This window comes from Hemitrygon akajei, chromosome 10 (genome assembly GCF_048418815.1).
Source record: "Hemitrygon akajei chromosome 10, sHemAka1.3, whole genome shotgun sequence".
Taxonomy (NCBI): domain Eukaryota; kingdom Metazoa; phylum Chordata; class Chondrichthyes; order Myliobatiformes; family Dasyatidae; genus Hemitrygon; species Hemitrygon akajei.
The window spans coordinates 144,880,020-144,901,375 of NC_133133.1; the positions used below are offsets into that span (position 1 = coordinate 144,880,020).

The 21,356-nt window shown below is 40.0% G+C and overlaps 1 protein-coding gene across 3 annotated transcripts in view; it reads right to left on the reverse strand.

Moving 5' to 3' along the window:
* Positions 1-5,012: 5,012 nt before the first annotated feature.
* LOC140734769 (RIB43A-like with coiled-coils protein 2) overlaps positions 5,013-21,356 on the reverse strand; it is a 28,123-nt gene continuing 11,779 nt past the window's right edge. For all 3 annotated transcript variants that reach the window (XM_073059235.1, XM_073059237.1, XM_073059236.1), the window contains exons 7-8: positions 13,139-13,305; positions 5,013-5,679 (exon numbers count right to left, since the gene is read on the reverse strand). In XM_073059235.1, coding sequence (XP_072915336.1) covers positions 5,598-5,679; positions 13,139-13,305 — 249 coding nt within the window. In that variant the 3' untranslated portion in view covers positions 5,013-5,597. The remainder of the gene's footprint in view (positions 5,680-13,138; positions 13,306-21,356) is intronic.

Genomic DNA, 21,356 nt, shown 5'->3' on the forward strand with positions numbered 1-21,356 from the left:
TCCCTCAATGCTAGTGAATATTTACTTCAGCAATGATATTGCCATTAGTTTGGTAATCTTCTCACTTGATGCATAGCATCTACCAGAAGTAGTCTTTGTGTCACATTTCATATTTTTGACATTTGTCACTCAAATTTTGTATCCATGAAGGAACATAAGGATGACAACTGGATCTTGGTGTTGTGGCCTGTTCCTGTACTGTTTTATGTTCTAGCTCACCACTTTATACTGACAGTCTTCCTTCTACACACTTGGTCCTGATGTAGCATTAACTTGTCGCTGTTAAAATTTGGCAATATAATAATTGCCCAGATAATTTATTCTAGTGAGGAATGGATTTTAGCCAGGGTGTTGTTTTAACTCCATTAAATGATACCATAAGATTTTTTCAACCGTAAGATTTTACCTATGCCCAAGCAATTTTTATTCAATAATAGAATAACCAGCCTTTCTGGTGGGTCTTCAACCTATCTGTTCAATGGTAACTTTACCTGGCATAGAATGCTTCACAACATACCCTTAGTTGCTCAAGTACGCTTGACAGTCATTGTATTAACAAAGATTAATAACAAAGACTTAATACTCTTCAACTAGCCTAAACATTCCCAGAATCTCTCAAAATAACAATGATGTTGACTGGTCACCATAATGTGTATACCAGTAACTCTTTTTAAGGAGATGTTGACTCCAATCAGTTCAAAATTCCAAGCATGTTCAAAATCATGTGGATTTAATAGCAGATCAAATCTTAATCAAGTCTTAAATAGACATAACGTTTGTGTTGTTTCTCACCATAATTTAACTTGTTTACTAATTTATTGGATCACTGTGTTACAACAAAAGTAAGTAAACGAGTTATAGCAAATTGTCAATCTATTCAGTTTGGATAACTCACCTGAAAATGGAAAAAAAAAACTATCACGATTGAATTATCAAACTCCAAAAAAGAGGGAATAGTATGTTTTATATGCCAGCTCACTGAAAAGCAAAATTACTGTGCACACTTGTTGGACAACTTGTTTTAAGGGTTGAGCTTTCCATTAAACATACTCCAGGAAATTTGGTTCACTTGGTCAATTTGCCAGAAATCTTAGATTCAATTAAATAAAAGTTGAACTCTAACTTCTGAGAAAAATAAATATGACATACCAATACGGGATTTCCAGCACTCTGTTCTTAAAAAGTGAGTTAAGGTAAGCTCATACGTAACAACTGAGAATCATATTTGCTGTTCTCCAAGAAGAGCAAATGCCTGCCCCTTGTCTTTTCTCTGTCTTTGTCCTTGCTTTGTCATAAAACATCCTCATTGGACTGATTCCAAGATGGTGGCAGCAGCAGTCAACAACTGGACTTTCTATATCTTCTTATTAAATACAAGGCCATTTCAACCACTGACTCTATGCTACTTCTCATTCAATCCAGTTCCCCCAGTTACTTTTGTGTACCTTATTTTTACCTCTATGCCCAACACCTCCCCAATTCTTCTACCTTCCACTTACACTGGGTTAGAATAATCAATTAATCTACCAATCAGCACATCTTTGGGATTCAAGGTCAACAATTACTTGAGGTCACTGGGTAACACTGAAGAAGGATCAGCAGCTTTCTACCTCATTAGCTGTAGTTCATCAGGTTAACCCCTGTGATTAAGTAACTAACATGCAACAATGTTGACTGGGAAAATATAGAGCACATGAATGAATTCTGAATACTTCAGGAAAAAAGTGCATACAATCTGACACACTGTACTTGTACCTGTTTAACTAACTAATCTCCTAGTATGATTTTTAGGATCTGTATCCTTTTATTCAAATCCTAGCAAAACTTACAACACACAACTCTCTCACTACACCTATCAATATTTTCATAGCCTCCATAAGCCTACAGCCATTTGTGAATTCTTTGTTCCTTCTTGGCCTCTTGAACATTCTCAGTTTCATTTATCCTTGCTCCCACATTGGCAAATTAGCATTAGGATGTATGAGCCTTGAGTTTTGGGAATTCCCTTGCTTTCTCTTTCTTAAAACTTAAATTTCAGCTAAGCTTTGGTCACCAGTCACGTTGGCTTCTTCTCTGTTTCTGCATTATTCATGTTTTGAAAACAGTCCTGTGACACATCTTGGAACACTGAAGCTTTACATGAAGGCATTGTATTGTTACAGATTGAGAGGTGGCATTCAATGTTGATAGTGAATTGTGATTTCTGAGGACAAATTTTCATGCCCCTTGTACACGATTTTTCTCACTTTTCTACATCCATGGACATAGTGGCTCATATTCTTGTTCACTTGCAGCCTTTCTCATTACTTAATTATAATGGTCTTTGATCATTACTGCAAACTCAGTTTCTGACCATTATGGAAAATAACCTAAAACATTCAGAACATAAGCAGATTTGGTGTCATATTTGGCATAGATCTCAGTTTCTGTTCACATATTTGTTCTATCATTAAACCTGATTCCACCGCCATGACATCACCCAGCTGTTACTGCTTTGGTCCATCTGCTTTTGTTTCTTTACACTTGCCTTTTACCTCTAACTTCATCCAAAGATGTTGTCATCCATAGCTTAACTGATTATAAATGTCAGTCATTTAACATGCCTGTTTTCTTAATCCAACCAACACTGATTTAATTTTAAATCCTTTTTGTTTTCAAGTGCTTCATGACCTTACTGTCGTCATACTCCAATACATCCCAATGCTCTTCTAACCTTATAATGATCTTGTTTTGTCAGATTCTTTTGCCATACTTGCGAATCCAAATCTATCAGATTTTATGACCTGAGTGACCATTTAAATACAAGGGATGAAGTTTACTCATTCCAATTATCATTATGTGTGCTTATACTAAAGTAGTCAGAAACTATTAGATGTACTTCATGAGATAAAAATCCATTGTCTGTCTTTACTTCCACTTTTCTCCATGCTCCACCCATGCTTGAACATCAGAAACTGAAAAGTAAACATATGATGCTCCTAAAAAGGCATTATATTTTTTGGAATGTCACACAATGTTCATAATAATTAGATTTATCTTGGCAACACACACAAAATGCTGGAAGAACTCAGCAGGCCAGGCAGCATCTAGGAAGAGTACAGTCGACGCTTGGGGCCAAAACCCTTTGGCAGGTTTATCTTATCAGCTCTAGATTACATTGCATAGGAGCTCTGAATTGAAGAGAGTACCCAATACGAAAGTGCAGAACTGAGAGAAAGTGGATTCTTCTTCTTCTTCTTCGTCTTGTAAAATTTAATGGCGGTTGGCAGACCAACATTAATGTCACCTACTCAATTGGACTGTGGAGCAAAGAGACAGGAAATACACCCACTATATTCTCCCCCACAAAAACTTAAATAATATCAAAAAATCTAATACTTTTCAGAAAAGTCAAATACGCACTAATATACATTACGATGGCAATGCTATCCTAACAAATTTTCCATGCTAAGCTGTGTCTGCCCCAAAGGTCTCAATTTGGCAATTAGATTTGCACCTCATGGGACTGCATTCAAACAATATAAGCTGGATCATTTATTGAAGTGTACTCCCTACAAATGCCCATAACGTGCATATTAATTCTGAACAAGGAATTATTCAACTTATTAAAGTGGATTCAAGAATGGCTGATGGATAAATAATAGACTGTTAGGTTAGCAAACACCGGAAAGCAATTAAAGAGAATGGGAGAATTTGAGCTGTAATCTTACAGACAAAAAGGTGTTCTGGACAGACCATGAAATACATCTTTGTTTATAAGTGCAAAACAAGTGCATTAACATTTTTATGCTATGCTCACCTCCACACGTGACTCTATTGACACTGCTGTCTGCAAGAAGTTTGTACGTTCTCCCCATGACCACGTAGCTTTCATCCAGGGGTTCCCAGCAGAATTGATACTAGGTTGGTGGTACTGTAAAGTGTTGTGCTAACTACTACACTACCATGCTATATGTATATGAGCATAACCTAAAGATGATAATTGAACTGGTTTTGCACTTATAAGCAAAGACATATTTGACAGTCTGTCCAGAACTTTTCATTCTTAAACTAAAGCTGTAATGCATCAACTACTGCTCTGAATAATTGCTGAAGCTCATAATGCAAAAATTCTGATTCGTAAAGGTGCATTTTGGTATTGTGGCAAGATACCAGAATGCACAAAATTACATGTAATCTTGGTGATTAAAACAAGCTCACAAGAAATACAGAAACAAAAGGCGATTAACCACATAAAAAGACACAGATGATGCATGCAGCCACATTCTTGTCTAATGGAGAAAGTGTGAGAAAATATTAAATTACCTGAATGCAATCACAAATACCACAGACAGTTTACAAATAATTAAATGGATGACACTGATAGTCAATGGACAGTATTGTTTCTCATGTTTGATCTGAGATTGGAAATCACTATAGGAGCCATAGATCCTATACTGGAACTAGAAAAGATAAGAAAATACTGTACTAATGGGTTGCAGACAAAATTTAAGAATTAACCAAAGATTATGGAGTTAGAAACAGAGGTTTGTGAACATATCTAGTGAGAGTACAAAGAAAGGGATATGTTTATGTTATAACAGAAACAAGCATTTAAAAAATTACTGGTGAGATAAATGAAGGACTACTTCATGTGTCAGGGACACTTATCAGCTCTGACAAGAATCAGCAAAGCTTTTCAAGTTTATACAAGCAGTACTACTCCTTTGTAATGGAATATGCATGAATTATTGCCAATGCATTTAGCAAGGGAATTAAAGGGAAATTCTAGAAACTCTAACAGAATAACAAATAATTGAGTATTTCACATATGTTCATTCTCTTATTTGAAAATGCAGATATGTTGCTTACATCTGCCTTGCTGTTGAGTTACGTAGGTTTTACACTTCTAAAATTTTCCACATTGCACCACGACAGAAGAATTGCAGTGTATGCCAGAATGGAAAGTATGCTGTCTCGCCACATGACAAGAGGATTTTTTTAGTCCTTCATATATTGTAAAATTTCTCCATTTATTGTTATTCTACTAGGGAGCAGACATTTTAGGTACAATTATTTTTAGCTATCAAAGTAGCTGAAATAAACAAAAATGATGTTTCTATTCAATTCTTAATCTCTTTTGTAAATACTTTAGAGAAAAGATGTAAAATTAGAGACTAATTAGTTAATTTCAGTTGTAATCTGTTAACTGTAGATTTCATTATGAGACAGTTGGGTGGAGGCAGCTGTTTAGCATCATCTGACTGCCAAATTACAGACCAGATCACTATTGTTCTTATACCATGGAAGATTTGATTTCCATAAGTTAAATTAAAATGTTTTTATTTGAAGTATTAAAGGGTTCGAAACATCATTTGTAAAAGAACAAAATTACATTAGCCCTTTATTTTTTCAGTTATCTCTGGTTAATATAACAAATCATTCAAAGATAAAAATTGCTATCCTTCTGCTTTTTTAATTCTTCTACAGTCATTAAATATTTAACAAAACATTGTTTTCTTGAGGATTTTTTCAATAGGAAAGTATGATTTATGTGAAAAAATCTACATAAATACTTTTAAAATGTAAGGGTGTAGCAGAAGTCAAACTTATCCATCTTAGCGGCTGGTTGTGTTGAACTGATCAAAGTATTTGGCAGTTGGAACATTCACATAGACCTCATTTTTGAGAAATCTCTCCCTGAAAACAAAAAAGTATTCATCATTTAATTTTATTTGTGAGCCAGTTGCCTATAATACACATGCTTAGAAGTTCATTCCTCCCAGGAAGTATTGTGCACACCATGTAGTCTTTACAGGATTATTATACTCTGCTTCAGAAGTTAATTACATTTAAGCTAATGGGCAACATAATTTCTGCTTCTGCTCAAATCGAGGGGAAAAAGCTGTGAAACTGTCCATAGCTTTGTAGTGCCACTTTCTTTTCAAAGGGGAAAATTACAAACATTTGTACTGTTATGATACCAGCCCCCTCCTTTGTGAGAATTGCAAGAGCCCTAGTGAAAGGGGGGTCAATGACCCGAGAGAGAGAGAGAGCAAGAGAGAGAGAGAGACAGGCTGAATGGACACAGGAAATGGAAAGACAGCAACGTGCTGGATACCGCATTCCACTGGGACAAAAGCTGGGGACTGTGGCATTGTTCTCAGGAGACACCTGGGAACTGCAGACGTGCCAACTCGCAGGGACATTGTAAAGCCCTCGGGCAAAGTGGGCTGGTTGAGAGAGAGATTGCATCACCTGCAACCTGATTGACACCTGAGATCCCGTGAGGCAGTATAAAGAAGGGTCTGAAAGAGGACGACCCTCAGACGCACCAAGGAGACACCAAGAAGCACGATACCGCTTCCCGTGGGAACGGGAAGCCATTTTGAAGTAAGCCACGTGCGTTAAATTCCGAATGCGGGGTTTGTGGCTGGAACCAACGGAAGATCGCTTTTAACTAACAACGGGGAAGATCGCTCCCCTGATTCCATGGATGTTTTGGGCAAGTTTTTCCGTTTATCTCTCTCTCTCTCCAACACGTGAAACCAAAAGGGAAAAGCCTGCAGACTTCAGAGTGACGCTTTATATTTCCAATTGGACTCAGTATTATACCCTAGACAACGAAAGAGCTTATTTCTGAGTGATTATTAATGTACCTGCGTTTTAGATTGAGTATTGACGCATGTTATCTGAATGTTTGTATTAACCTTAATTTTTGTGCCCCTTTATTAATAAAACTTTTGAAAATAGAACCATTGGACTTCAACTGACATATCTATCTTTGCTGGTAAGTGAAACCAGTTACTGGTTTCATAACAAGTGGGGTTCTCGTCTCGGGATTTGACACCAAAAAAAAGGGGGAGGTCAGTCAGTCGGGATTGTAAGTCAAAAAATTAATTTGGATCTGGTACGCAGGTAGCCAGACAGAAAAACCAGCAAAGATGGACGTGTGTGAATTTATGAGCACCAAATCAGACTTGTTAAATTTGGCGAAGGGGTTAGAGATGGAAAACGAGCAGGATCAAGCTGAGAGGCAAAGACAGCATGAAATTCGGATCAGAGAGTTAGCAGCAGCCGAGAGAGCGGCAGCGGGGAGAGAAAGAGAGAGGGAGGAGCTAAGGAGAGAGCGGTTTAATGTTAGTCGGGAGCTGAGAGTAGTACCTCCGTTCGAAGAGACGGATGTTGATAGTTATTTCTTGTTTTTTGAAACGGTGGCAGCTATGATGCCGACCCGCAGACGGGCGAGTGCGGTGGCCCCGCCCCTAGAGTCCCAAAGCTATCGCGCATGCGCGGTCACACGCAGCCTGTCCAGAAAAGCAGTGAGCAGTTTAAATCGGGCCAGCAGTAATCTGGCCAAGATGTTTTTACCGACCCTGTACCATGAGGGTTCCGAGGGTGGTAAAACAGAAAGCAGTAAAGTAAAAGGGGGTAAGGGAGAGGAAATAGCCCTGCCCTTAGTGAAGAGAAAGGTCCTAGAGGTAGGAACTAAAGTTGAGAAACGGATAAAGTTGTTAAGATGTCCAGAGTTGGACATGGTTAATCTGTCTGGTTTGGCAGAATTGTTTGAAGAAGTTCAGAGTTCTAAAGGTGTTCTCGATGGTCCCGAGAGTGAAATGAGGGCAGTCTTAGAGAGGAAGGGTATCCTTGCTGTGGAGAAGTCAGCTGAAATGGCCGAGGAGGTTGTTTCAGCTCGCAGGGTTGCGCCTTCCCCAACGGGGGGCTGCCTAGAGAGTAACTGGAAGGATCGGGGGACGTTAGAATTTGAAAAAGGTACGGGTGTTGAAAGCCTGGAAGAGGCCAATGTCCCGTTTGAGTGTGTCCAAGATGGGGATGCACGTGGTGCTGACCCTGGTAACGGAGCTCAGGGGAAGTCTGAGGTATTTGATTCAGGGGAACGGGGCGGCCGTCCTCGTGAGTCAGATAGACCTGGTTCGGGGGAAAAGGGGTTAACCTTGGGAAGTGTGAGTTCCCAGAGGGTTGTACAGAAGGGGGTCTTCAGAGTTAATGTGGAGTTTACGAATGGGGAGATAACTGTTGTTGTGGAGGGAGACGGGAAATCTGTAATTCCCAAATCAAAGGAAGAAAATTTAATGTCTGGATTGATGTCAGAAGCAGCAACCAGGCTGCAGAGACAATGGCTTGGTAACACGGTGCCTGCGAATCAATTACAGGTTGATTTGGAATGTAAAGGTGCCCCACACGCTATTGTTATTCAAGAGGGTGCTGTGAAAAGGCAGAATTTGAAATGCTGTCTGAACAAAGCGAGATCGCTTGCGGATCTTAAATTGGAAACTAATAGCATGACGGGTCCTGAAGAGAAAAACGACAAATGGCCTAAAATTAAGGAATTGGGTGGTCTAAGTTTGGAACACGCTGATAAAATAACTCCTATGAAAGGAGCGGGCGAAAGCTTATTTCGCCAGGGTGCCCAAGATCGCCACGAGGGAATTAACCGGAAAAAAGGCGAGGGTTAATGGGGGCGCGATTTTTAAAATAGCAGAAGCCGGTTTTAAGGGATTTTGACAAAGTATGTGAATAATAAAGACAACACCCATGGAAGCTTGACTGTTAAGTTTGAAAGTAGCATAAAAATTTGTCTTTTGCATGAACCTTTGTAGATGTATGTAAGCTAAGATCACACCTCCTTAGTTATGTTGCCGAAGAAAGCAAATAAATAAGGTGGTTATTGAGCTGAAGTTTGATGCTACCAGGCGTTAGTAGGGCACATGAGGTTAAGGTATTAAAGAAAAGGGGCACTGTACTTGTTAACTGTTTAGATGCTGACTTGAATGTATAACTGTATTACTCTGTAGTGAAAAGAAAAGCAGCTGTATTGTGTTAGATTCAAAATTTCTGTAAGACTGTACCACTCTGGGTTTTAACCGCTGGTAAAAACCTTTTTAAGAGGGGAGGTGTTATGATACCAGCCCCCTCCTTTGTGAGAATTGCAAGAGCCCTAGTGAAAGGGGGGTCAATGACCCGAGAGAGAGAGAGAGCAAGAGAGAGAGAGAGACAGGCTGAATGGACACAGGAAATGGAAAGACAGCAACGTGCTGGATACCGCATTCCACTGGGACAAAAGCTGGGGACTGTGGCATTGTTCTCAGGAGACACCTGGGAACTGCAGACGTGCCAACTCGCAGGGACATTGTAAAGCCCTCGGGCAAAGTGGGCTGGTTGAGAGAGAGATTGCATCACCTGCAACCTGATTGACACCTGAGATCCCGTGAGGCAGTATAAAGAAGGGTCTGAAAGAGGACGACCCTCAGACGCACCAAGGAGACACCAAGAAGCACGATACCGCTTCCCGTGGGAACGGGAAGCCATTTTGAAGTAAGCCACGTGCGTTAAATTCCGAATGCGGGGTTTGTGGCTGGAACCAACGGAAGATCGCTTTTAACTAACAACGGGGAAGATCGCTCCCCTGATTCCATGGATGTTTTGGGCAAGTTTTTCCGTTTATCTCTCTCTCTCTCCAACACGTGAAACCAAAAGGGAAAAGCCTGCAGACTTCAGAGTGACGCTTTATATTTCCAATTGGACTCAGTATTATACCCTAGACAACGAAAGAGCTTATTTCTGAGTGATTATTAATGTACCTGCGTTTTAGATTGAGTATTGACGCATGTTATCTGAATGTTTGTATTAACCTTAATTTTTGTGCCCCTTTATTAATAAAACTTTTGAAAATAGAACCATTGGACTTCAACTGACATATCTATCTTTGCTGGTAAGTGAAACCAGTTACTGGTTTCATAACAGTACATAAATTTAATTTGTTTACTTTCAGATATATTAACAAAATCATTCTATCTTTTTCTTAACTATATTATGAATCCTCCCATATAGACTAGAAATATGCCCCTATTAATGTCTGTGAGATAGTCCTCTTACTTGTCTTGACATACTGTATTAATCGGTACACAACTATTAAGTCTTCAGTGTCCAAAATGGGTTAGATGATAAGCCCATAAGACAAAGGAGTAGAAATAGGCCAAGTGGCCTATCCAGTCTGCTCCATCATTTGATCATGGCTAATTTATTATTCCTCTTAACCCCATTCTCCTGCCTTCTCCCTATAACTTTTGATGCCCTTACTAATCAAAAACCTATCAATCTGCACTTTAAATATACCCAATGACATGGACTCCAAAGCCATCAGTGGCAATAAAGTCCACAGATACATATCCTCTGGCTAAAGAAGTTCCTCCTCATTTCTGTTTAAAAGGGACTTTCTTGTATTCCGAGGCTGTGCCCTCTGGTCCATTAGTAAATTATGAAATATCTTACAGATTTAGGGACATATATAAAAGTGCGCCAATTCACCAGTAAAATTAATTTTCCCTTGGTCTCTTTGGAAAAGCCTTGAACTACAACAACAGCTCCACCAACAACACTGCATCCCTTCTCCACAAGCTTATCACATTCTACACGTGTTTTGAACAGAAGGGGATTAGAGTGTCACCATCCATCCTGACCATCTCCAATGCATGCGGGCTCATCCGTCACCATTACGGACACAAGATCATTTGTCCAGAGAATAAGCCTGTTGAAAGTGGCTGGCTCAGAATGTGTCTCTGACCATGCCTTTAGATCCTACAGAGAAGAGCTGGCAGGGCTATTTGCAGAAATTTTTAACATCTGCCCGCTTTAATCTGAGGTTCCTACTTGCTTTAATATTACCACCATCATCCAGGTATCTAAGCAAAACAAGGTAATGTGCCTTAAAGGCTACTGCTTGGAAGTAGGTATAGAGGATACGTCAGGGGTAAGTTTTTTTTACACAGAGAGTGGTGAGTGTGTGGAATGAGCTGTTGGCAATGATGGTGGAGGCAGATACAATAGGGTCTTTTAAGAGGGTCCTGGATAGGTACATGGAGCTTAGAAAAATAGAGGGCTGTGGGTAATCAGAGGTAATTTCTAAAGTAAGTACATGTTCGGCACAGCATTGTGAGCTGAAGGGCCTGTATTATGCTATAGGTTTTCTATGTTTCTATGGTCATGACACACATTAACTTCAGCCTCCCAGACAACCTTGACCCACTGCAATTTGCCTCTAAGCAAACTATATCTATGGTAGATGTTATTTCCCTAGCTCTATACTCATTTTTAAAGCATCTGAACAGTGATGACTTATATGTTAGGTGGCTGTTTATTGATTACAGTTCTGCATTCAAATATTCCAAGCAAACTCATCTCTAGACTCCTTAACCTGAAATTCTACACCACCATTTGCAACTGGATTGACCCCCTCCACCCCCTCCCGCCGACAACAGACTGCAATCAGTAAGGATTAGCAGCAATACTTCCACCATGATTATTCCGAACATCGGCACTTCACATGGCTGTGCCTTTAACCCACTACTCTGCTCCCTATATACTCACGACTGTGTGGCCTGAATCTATCACCATCTACAGGTTTGCAAATGATACCACTATAGTGGGCCCCATCTCAAATAATGATCAATCTGAGTACAGGAAGGAAATGGCCTAGTGACATGGAGTCATAATAACAATCATTCCCTCAGTGATAGCAAAACAAATGAGCTGGTCATTGTCTTCAGGAAGGAGGTCACTGCATATGCCTCTGTTTACATCAATGGTGCTGAGGCCAAGAGGGTTGAGAGTTTCAAGTTCCTAAGAGTAAACATCACCAATAGCTTGTCCTTGTCCAACCATGTGGTTGCCACAGCCAAGAAAGCTCACAAGTGTCTCTACTTCCTCAGAAGACTAAAAAAATTTGCATGCCTGCTTTGACCCTCACCAATTTTTTTCAATCTACCACTGAAAGCATCCTATCTGGATGCGCTGTGGTTTAATATGGCAACTGCTCTGCCTGTAATTGCAAGAAACTTCAGGAAGTTGTGGACACAGCTCAACACATCACAGAAACCAGCCTCACCTCTGTAGGCTCTGTCTACACTTCCTGCTGCCTCGGTAAAGCAGCCAGCATAATCAAAGATCCCACTCACCACAGATATTCTCTCTTTTCCCTCCTCCCATTAGGAGGAAGATACAAAGGAATGAAAGCATGCACCACCAGACTCAAGGACAGCTTCTATCTGCTATAACTAAGACTATTGAATGGTTCTCTAGTATGATAAGATGGATTCTAGACCTCACAATCTACCATGTTCTGACCTTGTACTGTATTAATCTACCTGCATTGCACTTTCCCTGTAGTGTAACACTTCATTCTGCACTCTTTCATTTTATCTTAAACAACCTCAATGCATTGTTGTAATGAATTGAACTTTACGGACGATATGTAAGACACGTTTTTCACAGTACCTCAGTACATGTAACAATAATAAACCAATTTTCCAATTTAGAACTCTCTCAATGTTTTTGGCATGATAGCTAAAGGAATTGGATCAAATTGGAGAAATTAACCTTATTAACCATTCTACACCAAACATATTAGGATGACACAATGGTGCTGCATATGGTATAGATGTCTCAGAGCTCCAGAAACCAGGCTAACACCTAAACCCCAAAGTGGAGTTTGCACTTTCTTCCCAAATGCTCCAGTTTCCTCCCACATCTGAAAGACATGCTGGTTGTTGGGTTAGTTTGGCTACTGTAGATTTATCTTAGTTCAGATAGCTAGTAGAAGAATTAAGAGTGTACTAACAAACATTTGTAAAAGAATAAGTGGGGGAATGGATTTATTCAGATAAGCCTATAGAGTAGATGAACTAAACAGCCTCTTGCTATGTTTTAAGGGGTATCACAGTAGCACAACTAACTATTGGAGCTGCCACTGCAAAGCTTGAGTTCAATCCTCACTCTAATGTCATCTGTATGGAGAGGGCATGTTCTCCCTGTGGCTGTGTGGGCATCCTGAGTACTTGAGTTTCCTCCCAAAGCCATGCAGATTGGTAGATTAATGGGTCACTGTAAATGACCAAGACTGTAGGTAAGTGGTAGAATCAGAAGAAGTTGATAGGGATGTGGGAAAAATAAAATGGGATTAGTGTAGGATTAACTTGGTATTCAATGTGGGGTTGATGGGGCAAAACTGTTTCCGTACTTTTGGATCTATTACACTAATTTTAAAAATAATATTGTTCCTGTTTGTTTCTCTACGAATGCAAGAAGAAACCAGCCAGTCTTTGAATTTTCAGAACTTTAGATGTAGACTTAAATCACTCACCGTTGTTTGTGGTTCTTACATAGTAGCATGTTCTGACAATCCATTTCTTTCCGAAGTTGCCGCTGTACTCGCTGTTGGTGCCGTTCAAGAAGCATAGAGGCTCGGGCATCATTGATCCGTAGCCTGTCCCATTCTGCATTACGCTGACGTTCCTCTTCCTCCAGTCTCTATGTATAGACAAGTTATTTTCTTTTCAGTAACTTCCAGTTTTATTTCTCAGTGCAGTTGTGTTAATGTGATTATAATTTTTGATATTAATAGTTACTAAATAGAAAAAAAAAGTGATTGGATTTTTTGTATTCACCTGCATTTTATTTCAGGCGTCCATCAGAAAGAGTATTAGATTCAAGTCTCGATTATTTATCCCAGCTACATCAAAATATACAATGAAATGCTTTGTGTTTACAACCAACATTGACACTAATTAATTCATCATTAATTTATTATTCCAAATTATTAATTCAGCCTTTATTCTTCAGCACAAAAAAATTGATGCCTGCTTTCAGATACCTGCAATTTGTTGAATTTCATAATTATACAGTAGTCACCTAATGCATTAGCATAAAAAATATTAGAAAGACTGTACTCTGGAAACAAATTTTTAATAATCTGCCTTTGCAAAGTTACAAGCTTAATGAGCTAAGATACAGAATTTACATCAGAATGTCCCTAATCATAGAAGTTAGCAATGCTAAGACCATATTTTGTATGAAAATGTGCTTTTTTGTTCCAATTGTATTCTTTCTTGTAAACTTTGTGTTTAATTTATGTTTTTATTTTGAATGCTGCTTATATGATGCTATGTGCCTGTGACACTGTAACAAGTTAACTTGCCACCTGCACACACATGGACTTGTGCATATGACCCTAAACTCTATTTTGACTTTTGATTTCGAAGATAAAAGCAAAGCTAATTAATTCATCTTGCTTTATTCAGATTACAACTATATGGTATGACCTCCAATTCAACTCATCCACTTAAATGGTTCTATTGAAAAAGGAAAAAGTAATAGCTAATCAATTCAAGGATGCTTAAAGGCAATAAAAACATGCTCTAATGTATTATAATGAACTTGAGATTCAAAATACGGTGGAATCTTGAAATTTGTGCGCAGCAATATCATGCAAGTTCTTATGGGAAGTTTTTTTGTTGTTGTACATTCACAGCAATATATAAGTAATATATATTACATGAACAGTCAAATATTCCACAGGCCAATGACTCTCTTGGTGCAGATAAAAAAATTTCAATAAACACTCAGCTCTTTACTTATGTATCTTGTACAATAATCTTCTCATTTTCTGTAAAAGACAATTCAAATACTAATTCACTAATCCAGTGGGTGGTATATGAACACATCTTCAACCCAGCTGATCAATCCTTCCAATGTGGATGTCTTGCACTATGTGTGAAAGCTAGAACTAAGTTCTGGATTGTAGATGGCATACTTGGAAACTCTTTGGATTCAACCCACTGTCTTTGGTAACCCACAACATTTAATGAGGTATTAGGATCCAGATGAACTCAGGGCCCAAGTCTTTCTTCACTTTGTTTCACAGGTAGACATGCACTAAAGAAATATTGTCACTCTAAAACTGGAGACTCCAAATGCAAGGAAAGCAAATTTGTTTGTGCTGTAGTGTTTCTGTGTAATATTTTTATTAAAAAGACTCCAAGATTGGAAGGCTGGAATCACATCAAACTTGCTTAATCAAGTCTAAAACTGGCTTGATAAAACCAGGGTAATTATTTGTGCTTTTACTTGTCCTGACAGTTTACTGGAGAATGATGTGTGGTAAAATTTTTCTTTTAATTTCTGGAGCTAAATATCTGTAGGAATAGCAAATGCTGACATTGCTGAGGTAGTAACAGAATATCTAGAAAATCATTGAGTTAATATGGTTTTATGAAAGGGAATATGGTTGACAAATTTACTCGAGTTCTTTGGGGATGCAATTATTAAGGTGGATAACAGATGAAATTCACTTGGCACTTAATAAGACACCAGATAAGGGTGCGTAGGTTAGGAGTAATATACTGGCATAGACACTACAAAATATCCAGTGAGACCTGGTGATCACGGTATGTAAAACAGTAAAAGTTAGCTTGCTGGTACAGCAAGAATTAGGGAGATAAATGGAATTCTGGCCTTTATTGAAAGAGACATAGCATATAAAAGTAACAAATTTTGATGCAACACCACAAGAATGCTGATGTGATTAGATCTAGAGTACTGTTTATAGTTTCCATCTCCATTTTTGTGGAAGATTCTGCTTATACCGTAGACAATGCAGAGAAGGGGCATGAGGTTTATTACTGAGATGAAAGGATTAAGTGTATCAAGAAGATTGGGGCATATATAGTATACATAAATGAAGTGATCTTATTGAAATATATAAGATTCAGAAGGGAGTGACAGGGTAGATACTGAGAAGATTTTCCCCAAATGCAGGTATCCAAGAGTAGGTGCTATAAGGGGTAGCAGAGATAAGGAGAAATTTCGTTTCTCAGAGAGAACTGATCCTTTGTAATTCTCTGCCTTTTATGAGCTGTGGAGGATAAATGATGGACAGTATTCAAAACAGAGATATAAGCCATATTTCCTTCAGCCAGATTTTTATTGAGTGACATGTACGATGTTGGAAGAACTCAGACAGTCAAGAGCATTAATGGAGGAAAATGGACAATTGATGAAACTATTCACCTGGACTGGATCAGATCTGGATTTCGTCTGCCTAGATCAGGGGTTCCCAATCTGGGGTCCACAGACCCCTCAATTAATGGTAAGGGTCCATTGTATAAAATAAGTTGGGAACCTCTGGTGTCAACTTGAAATGCTGAATATTCATTTGATGCTGTCTGACCCACTGAGTTCGTCCACTATCTCGAGTGTCACTCCAAATTTCATCTGCATTCTCATGTCCAGATTCTTATTGAATGTTAGAACAGATTCAAGGGTTCCACTTGCCTACACTTGCTTATGTTTGCATATTTAACTCACTAAAATATATATAAAGGAATATGTGGAGAAAATTGCAGCTAGGGTCCAATACTTATGTGTTGAATGCTGTAACCAAACATATGTACCTTATCAAGCAACACACACAAAATGCTGGTGGAACGCGGCAGGCCAAGCAGCATCTATAGGGGGAAGCGCTGTCGACGTTTCAGGCTGAGACCCTTCATCAGGACTAACTGAAAGGAAAGATAGTAAGAGATTTGAAAGTAGGATGGGGAGAGGAAAATGCGAAAAGATAGGAGAAGACCGGAGGGGGTGGGGTGAAGATGAGAGACAGACAGGTGATTGGCAAAAGGGATACTGAGCTAGAGAAGGGAAAGGATCATATGACGGGAGGCCTAGGGAGAAAGAAAGGGGGAGGGGAGCATCAGAGGGAGATGGAGAACAGGCAGAGTGATGGGCAGAGAGAGAAAAAAAACAATTATATCAGGGATGGGGTAAGAAGGGGAGGGGCATTAATGGAAGTTAGAAAAGTCAATGTTCATGCCATCAGGTTGGAGGCTACCCAGCCAGTATATGAGGTGTTGTTCCTCCAACCTGAGTGTGGCTTCATCTTGACAGTAGAGGAGGCCATGGATAGACATATCAGAATGGGAATGGGACATGGAATTAAAATGTGTGGCCACTGGGAGATCCTGCTTTCTCTGGTGGACAGAGGTTAGGTGTTCAGCGAAATGGTCTCCCAGTCTGCATCGGGTCTCACCAATATATAAAAGGCCACACCAGGAGCACCGGACGCAGTATACCACACCAGCCGACTCACAGGTGAAGTGTCGCCTCATCTGGAAGGACTGTCTGGGGCCCTGAATGGTGGTGAGGGAGGAAGTGTAAGGGCAGGTGTAGCACTTGTTCCACTTGCAAGGATAAGTGCCAGGAGGGAGGTCGGTGGGAAGGGATGGGGGGGATGAATGGACAAGAGAGTTGCGTAGGGAGCGATCCCTGCGGAAAGCAGAAATGGGGGGGGGGGGAGGGAAAGATGTGCTTGGTAGTGGGATCCCGTTGGAGGTGGCGGAAGTTACGGAGAATTATACGTTGGACCTGGAGGCTGGTGGGGTGGTAGGTGAGGACAAGGGGAACCCTATCCCAAGTGGGGTGGTGGGCGGATGGGGTGAGGGCAGATGTGCGGGAAATACATGGATAGACATATCAGAATGGGAATGGACATGAATAGGTTGGGTAGCCTCCAACCTGATGGCATGAACATCGACTTCTCTAACTTCCATTAATGCCCCTCCCCTTCTTACCCTATCCCTGATATATTTGGTTTTTTTTCTCTCTCTGCCCATCACTCTGCCTGTTCTCCATCTCCCTCTGGTGCTCCCCTCCCCCTTTCTTTCTCCCTGGGCCTCCCATCCCATGATCCTTTCTCTTCTTTAGCTCAGTATCCCTTTTTCCAATCACCTGTCTGGCTCTCAGCTTCACCCCACCCCCTCCGGTCTTCTCCTATCATTTCGCATTTTCCCCTCCCCCTCCTACCTTCAAATCTCTTACTATCTTTCCTTTCAGTTAGTTCTGATGAAGGGTCTCGGCCTGAAACTTCGACAGTGCTTCTCCCTATAGATGCTGCCTGGCCTGCTGCGTTCCACCAGCATTTTGTGTGTGTTGCTTGAATTTCCAGTATTTGCAGATTTCCTCGTGTTTGTCATATTTACCTTATCTTTTAATTTCCAATTAACATCAATATGAATCATATAGGAATGCAGATATCAACAAATTTTATGAGAAGCAGTAAAATCTCAGCTTTGTACGTGAAAAGGTACAGCATTTTGCAAACTTCAGTGAGTCTGTACACAAGGTACATCCCATTACACAACAAAGTAGCAATTGGTGCAGTTAACTCAAATGTAGCACATTATAAGGTAGGCATTAACATGGACTAATAGATACAGAAAAGTACTAGGTTTGGATAAACTCTCCATAAACTCAAGATTATTTTTGTAACTGCAAGCATACCAATAAATTACTGTGTACACAAGGATCTTATCAGAACTGAACTTTCTTTCCACTCAAAGAGTCTTTTTTTAAGGACAGATTTCATACGTGGATCGATTACATGATATTGAGGTAAAGGAAAGAGGGTGCAGAACAAAATCATAAATAATTGTGGACATATTGTTGATAACAGTATTCTAAATTGAATATTATATTTATATCAATAAATCAAAGAACATTTTCTTTAAATTTGAATCCTCAAATTATATTGATTAAATCATTTTAATTACTTTGTGGCTGGGTCTGAAATATTGTTTTAAATTCTATTAAACCATGTATCTTTAGAGTAATAGAATTGTTTATTTTGATCAGAAAAAGTTATCTTTAATATATCAATCTATACTGTAAATTTCAAAGTAAATTTATTATCAAAAACATATATATCACCATATACATACAACCCTGAGATTCATCTTCTTCCAGGAGTTGTGGAACAGGTGAGTGAAGTTATCCTGTCTGGTCCAAGAGCCTGATGGTTGAAGGGTAATAACTGCTCCTGAACCTAGTGTAGTGGGCCCTGAAGCTCCTGTACCTTATTCCTGATGGCAGCAGTGAGAAGACAGTATGGTCTGGGTGGTGGGAGTCCTTGATTTCACATTTCAAATCATATGCCAGTGATATTAAACCTAATTCTGATTATGAATGCTGTTTTGGTGGGGAGGACTTTATCTGCGATGGACAGGGCCGTAACCACTACTTTTTACAGGATTTCCCATTCAAGGAGATTGGTGTTTCCATACCAGGCCTTGATGCAATTAGTCAATATACTGTCCACCACACATCTATAAAAGTTTGTCAAAGTTTTAAATGTCACGCCAAATCTTCGTAAACTTGTAAAGAAGTAGAAGCGCTGCCATGCTTTCTTTGTAATTGCACTTACGTGCTAGGCCCAGGACAGATCCTCTGAAATGATAACACTAAGGAATTTAAAGTTACTGATCTGCTCCACCTCTGATCTCACAATGAGGACTGACTCATGAACTTCAGTTTCCTACCGCTAAAGTCAATATCAGCTCCCTGGTCTTGCTGACATTGAGTGAGAGGTTGTTGTTGTGACACTACTCAGCTAGATTTTTAATCTCCCTCCTATATGCTGAATTGTTACCACCTTTGATTCAGCCAACAGCAGCAGCAGCATCAACAGCAAACTTAAATATGGAATTGGTGCTATTCTTAGCCACATAGACATAAGTATAAAGCGAATTGAGCAGAGGGCTAAGTATGCAACTTTGTGGTGGACCTGTGCTGATGAAGATTGTGGAGGAGATGTTGTTGCCAATCTGAACTGATTACAGTCTGCATGTGAGGAATTTGAGGATCCAATTGCACAAGGAGGTATTGAAGTCAAGGTCTTGAAGCGTATTGATTAGTTTTCAATACCGAGCTGTATTCAATAAAGAGAATCCTGATGTATGCAGCTTTGTTGTCCTGATGTTCCAGAGTTCAGTGAAGAATCAGTGAGATGGCACCTGCTATGGACCTGATGCTCCAGTAGGCAAATAGGAGCGGATCAAGTTGCTTCTCAGGCAAGAGTTGATATGTTTCATCACCAACCTCTTAAAACACTTAATCACTGTGGATGTAAGTGCTACTGGACAATAGTCATTGAGGCAGGTTGCCACATTATTCTTAGGCACCAGTATAACTGAAGCCAGCTTGAAGCAAGTGGGCACTTCAGACTGCCAAAGTGGGAGATTAAAGCAGCTGATCAGCACAGGTCTTTAGTACTAGCGAGTTACCCAATCTGGACTAGTTGCTTTCTGTGAGTTCACCCTCCTGAAGGATGCTCTCATGTCAGCCTCAGAGGCTGAATTCACAGGGTCATCAGGGGTTACGGGAGTTCATGAAGGTTCTTCCATGTTTTGACAGTCAAAGCAAGCATACAAGGCATTGAGCTCATCTGGGAGCGAAACCTTGTTGATACCTATGTCACTTGGTTTCACTTTGTAAGAGGTAATAACATTCAAGCCTTGCTTCAGCTGTCAAGCATCCTTCAGTAATTAAAATTTGGTCTGGACTTGCCACTTCACAAGCAAAATGGCTTTCCGGAGATTGTAAGTGGACTCTTGTATTTTACTTCGTCACCAGACCTGAATGCCACTGATCTGGCCCTCAGCAGATTGTGGATCTCGTGGGTTCATGTAGGGCTTCTGGTTGGAGAAAGATACTGAATGATTTTGTGGGGACACACCCGTCTACATACTGCTTCTATAAAGTCCATGAAAAACATGGTGTATTCATTCAGATCGTCTAATGAGTCCTTGAACGTGGCCCAGGCCACCGACCTGAAGTAATCCCGTTGCCACTCCTCTGCCTCCCTTGACCACCTCTTTGTTGCCCTTACCTCTGGAACCTTGCTATTTAGCCTCTGCCCATATGCAGGTAGGAGAAGGACAGCCAAATGATCAGATTTCCCGAAATGCGGTCTTGGCCTGAAACAATAGGCATTCCTTCTCATAGTATAGCAGTGGTCGAGTGTGTTGGAACCCCTGGTGCTGCAGGTTACATGCTGATGATAGAAGGGCAGAGGTATCACGAGTGCTTGATTAGCATCAGTTTTTGTTGTTATATAAACTGTGCTCAGGATCACAGAGGAGAACTTTCTCGGTAAGTAGAAAAATCAGTACCTAATCATTAGATGTTCCAGGAAGATTACAACAAGACCGCCACATCCAAGTACCACAATAAGTTTATAATGAAACACAGACTTCCATCTTTTGCCTTCTCTGAATCAGCAGTGCATTCAATCCCGTATATTAAGAAGCCTTCGGATCTTACTGACATATCCAGCGTGTGAAGTGAGCCATGTCTCTGAGCAACATAGAACGCAGCAAATCCTCTGATATAGCTCTCTTGCCTTTAGGTCCTCAGTCTTGTTCTTCAGTGACTGCATATTTCCTAACAAGATGCTGGGTAGAGGAATTTTCATTGCTTGGCATTTCAGTATGGCTTGCAGTCCTCTCCTCCTCCCTCTTCTTGCCACTTAAAGGTGCTGTATCTGCACACTTGTGAGTTAAGTCCACAAAGTCCTTCAGAAGATCATGAAATCGCTAGTTCATTAAGACGGTTCAAAAGTACGTTGCTTAAAGGGAAATTGCAGGCTGCAGATTGCAGGTAGAGTAATTTAGAAAAGGTATACTTAGAAGTTTTGTACGCAGCCCGCAACATGTCACCATAATTCACCAGTGCCAACTTGGAAGTAGGAA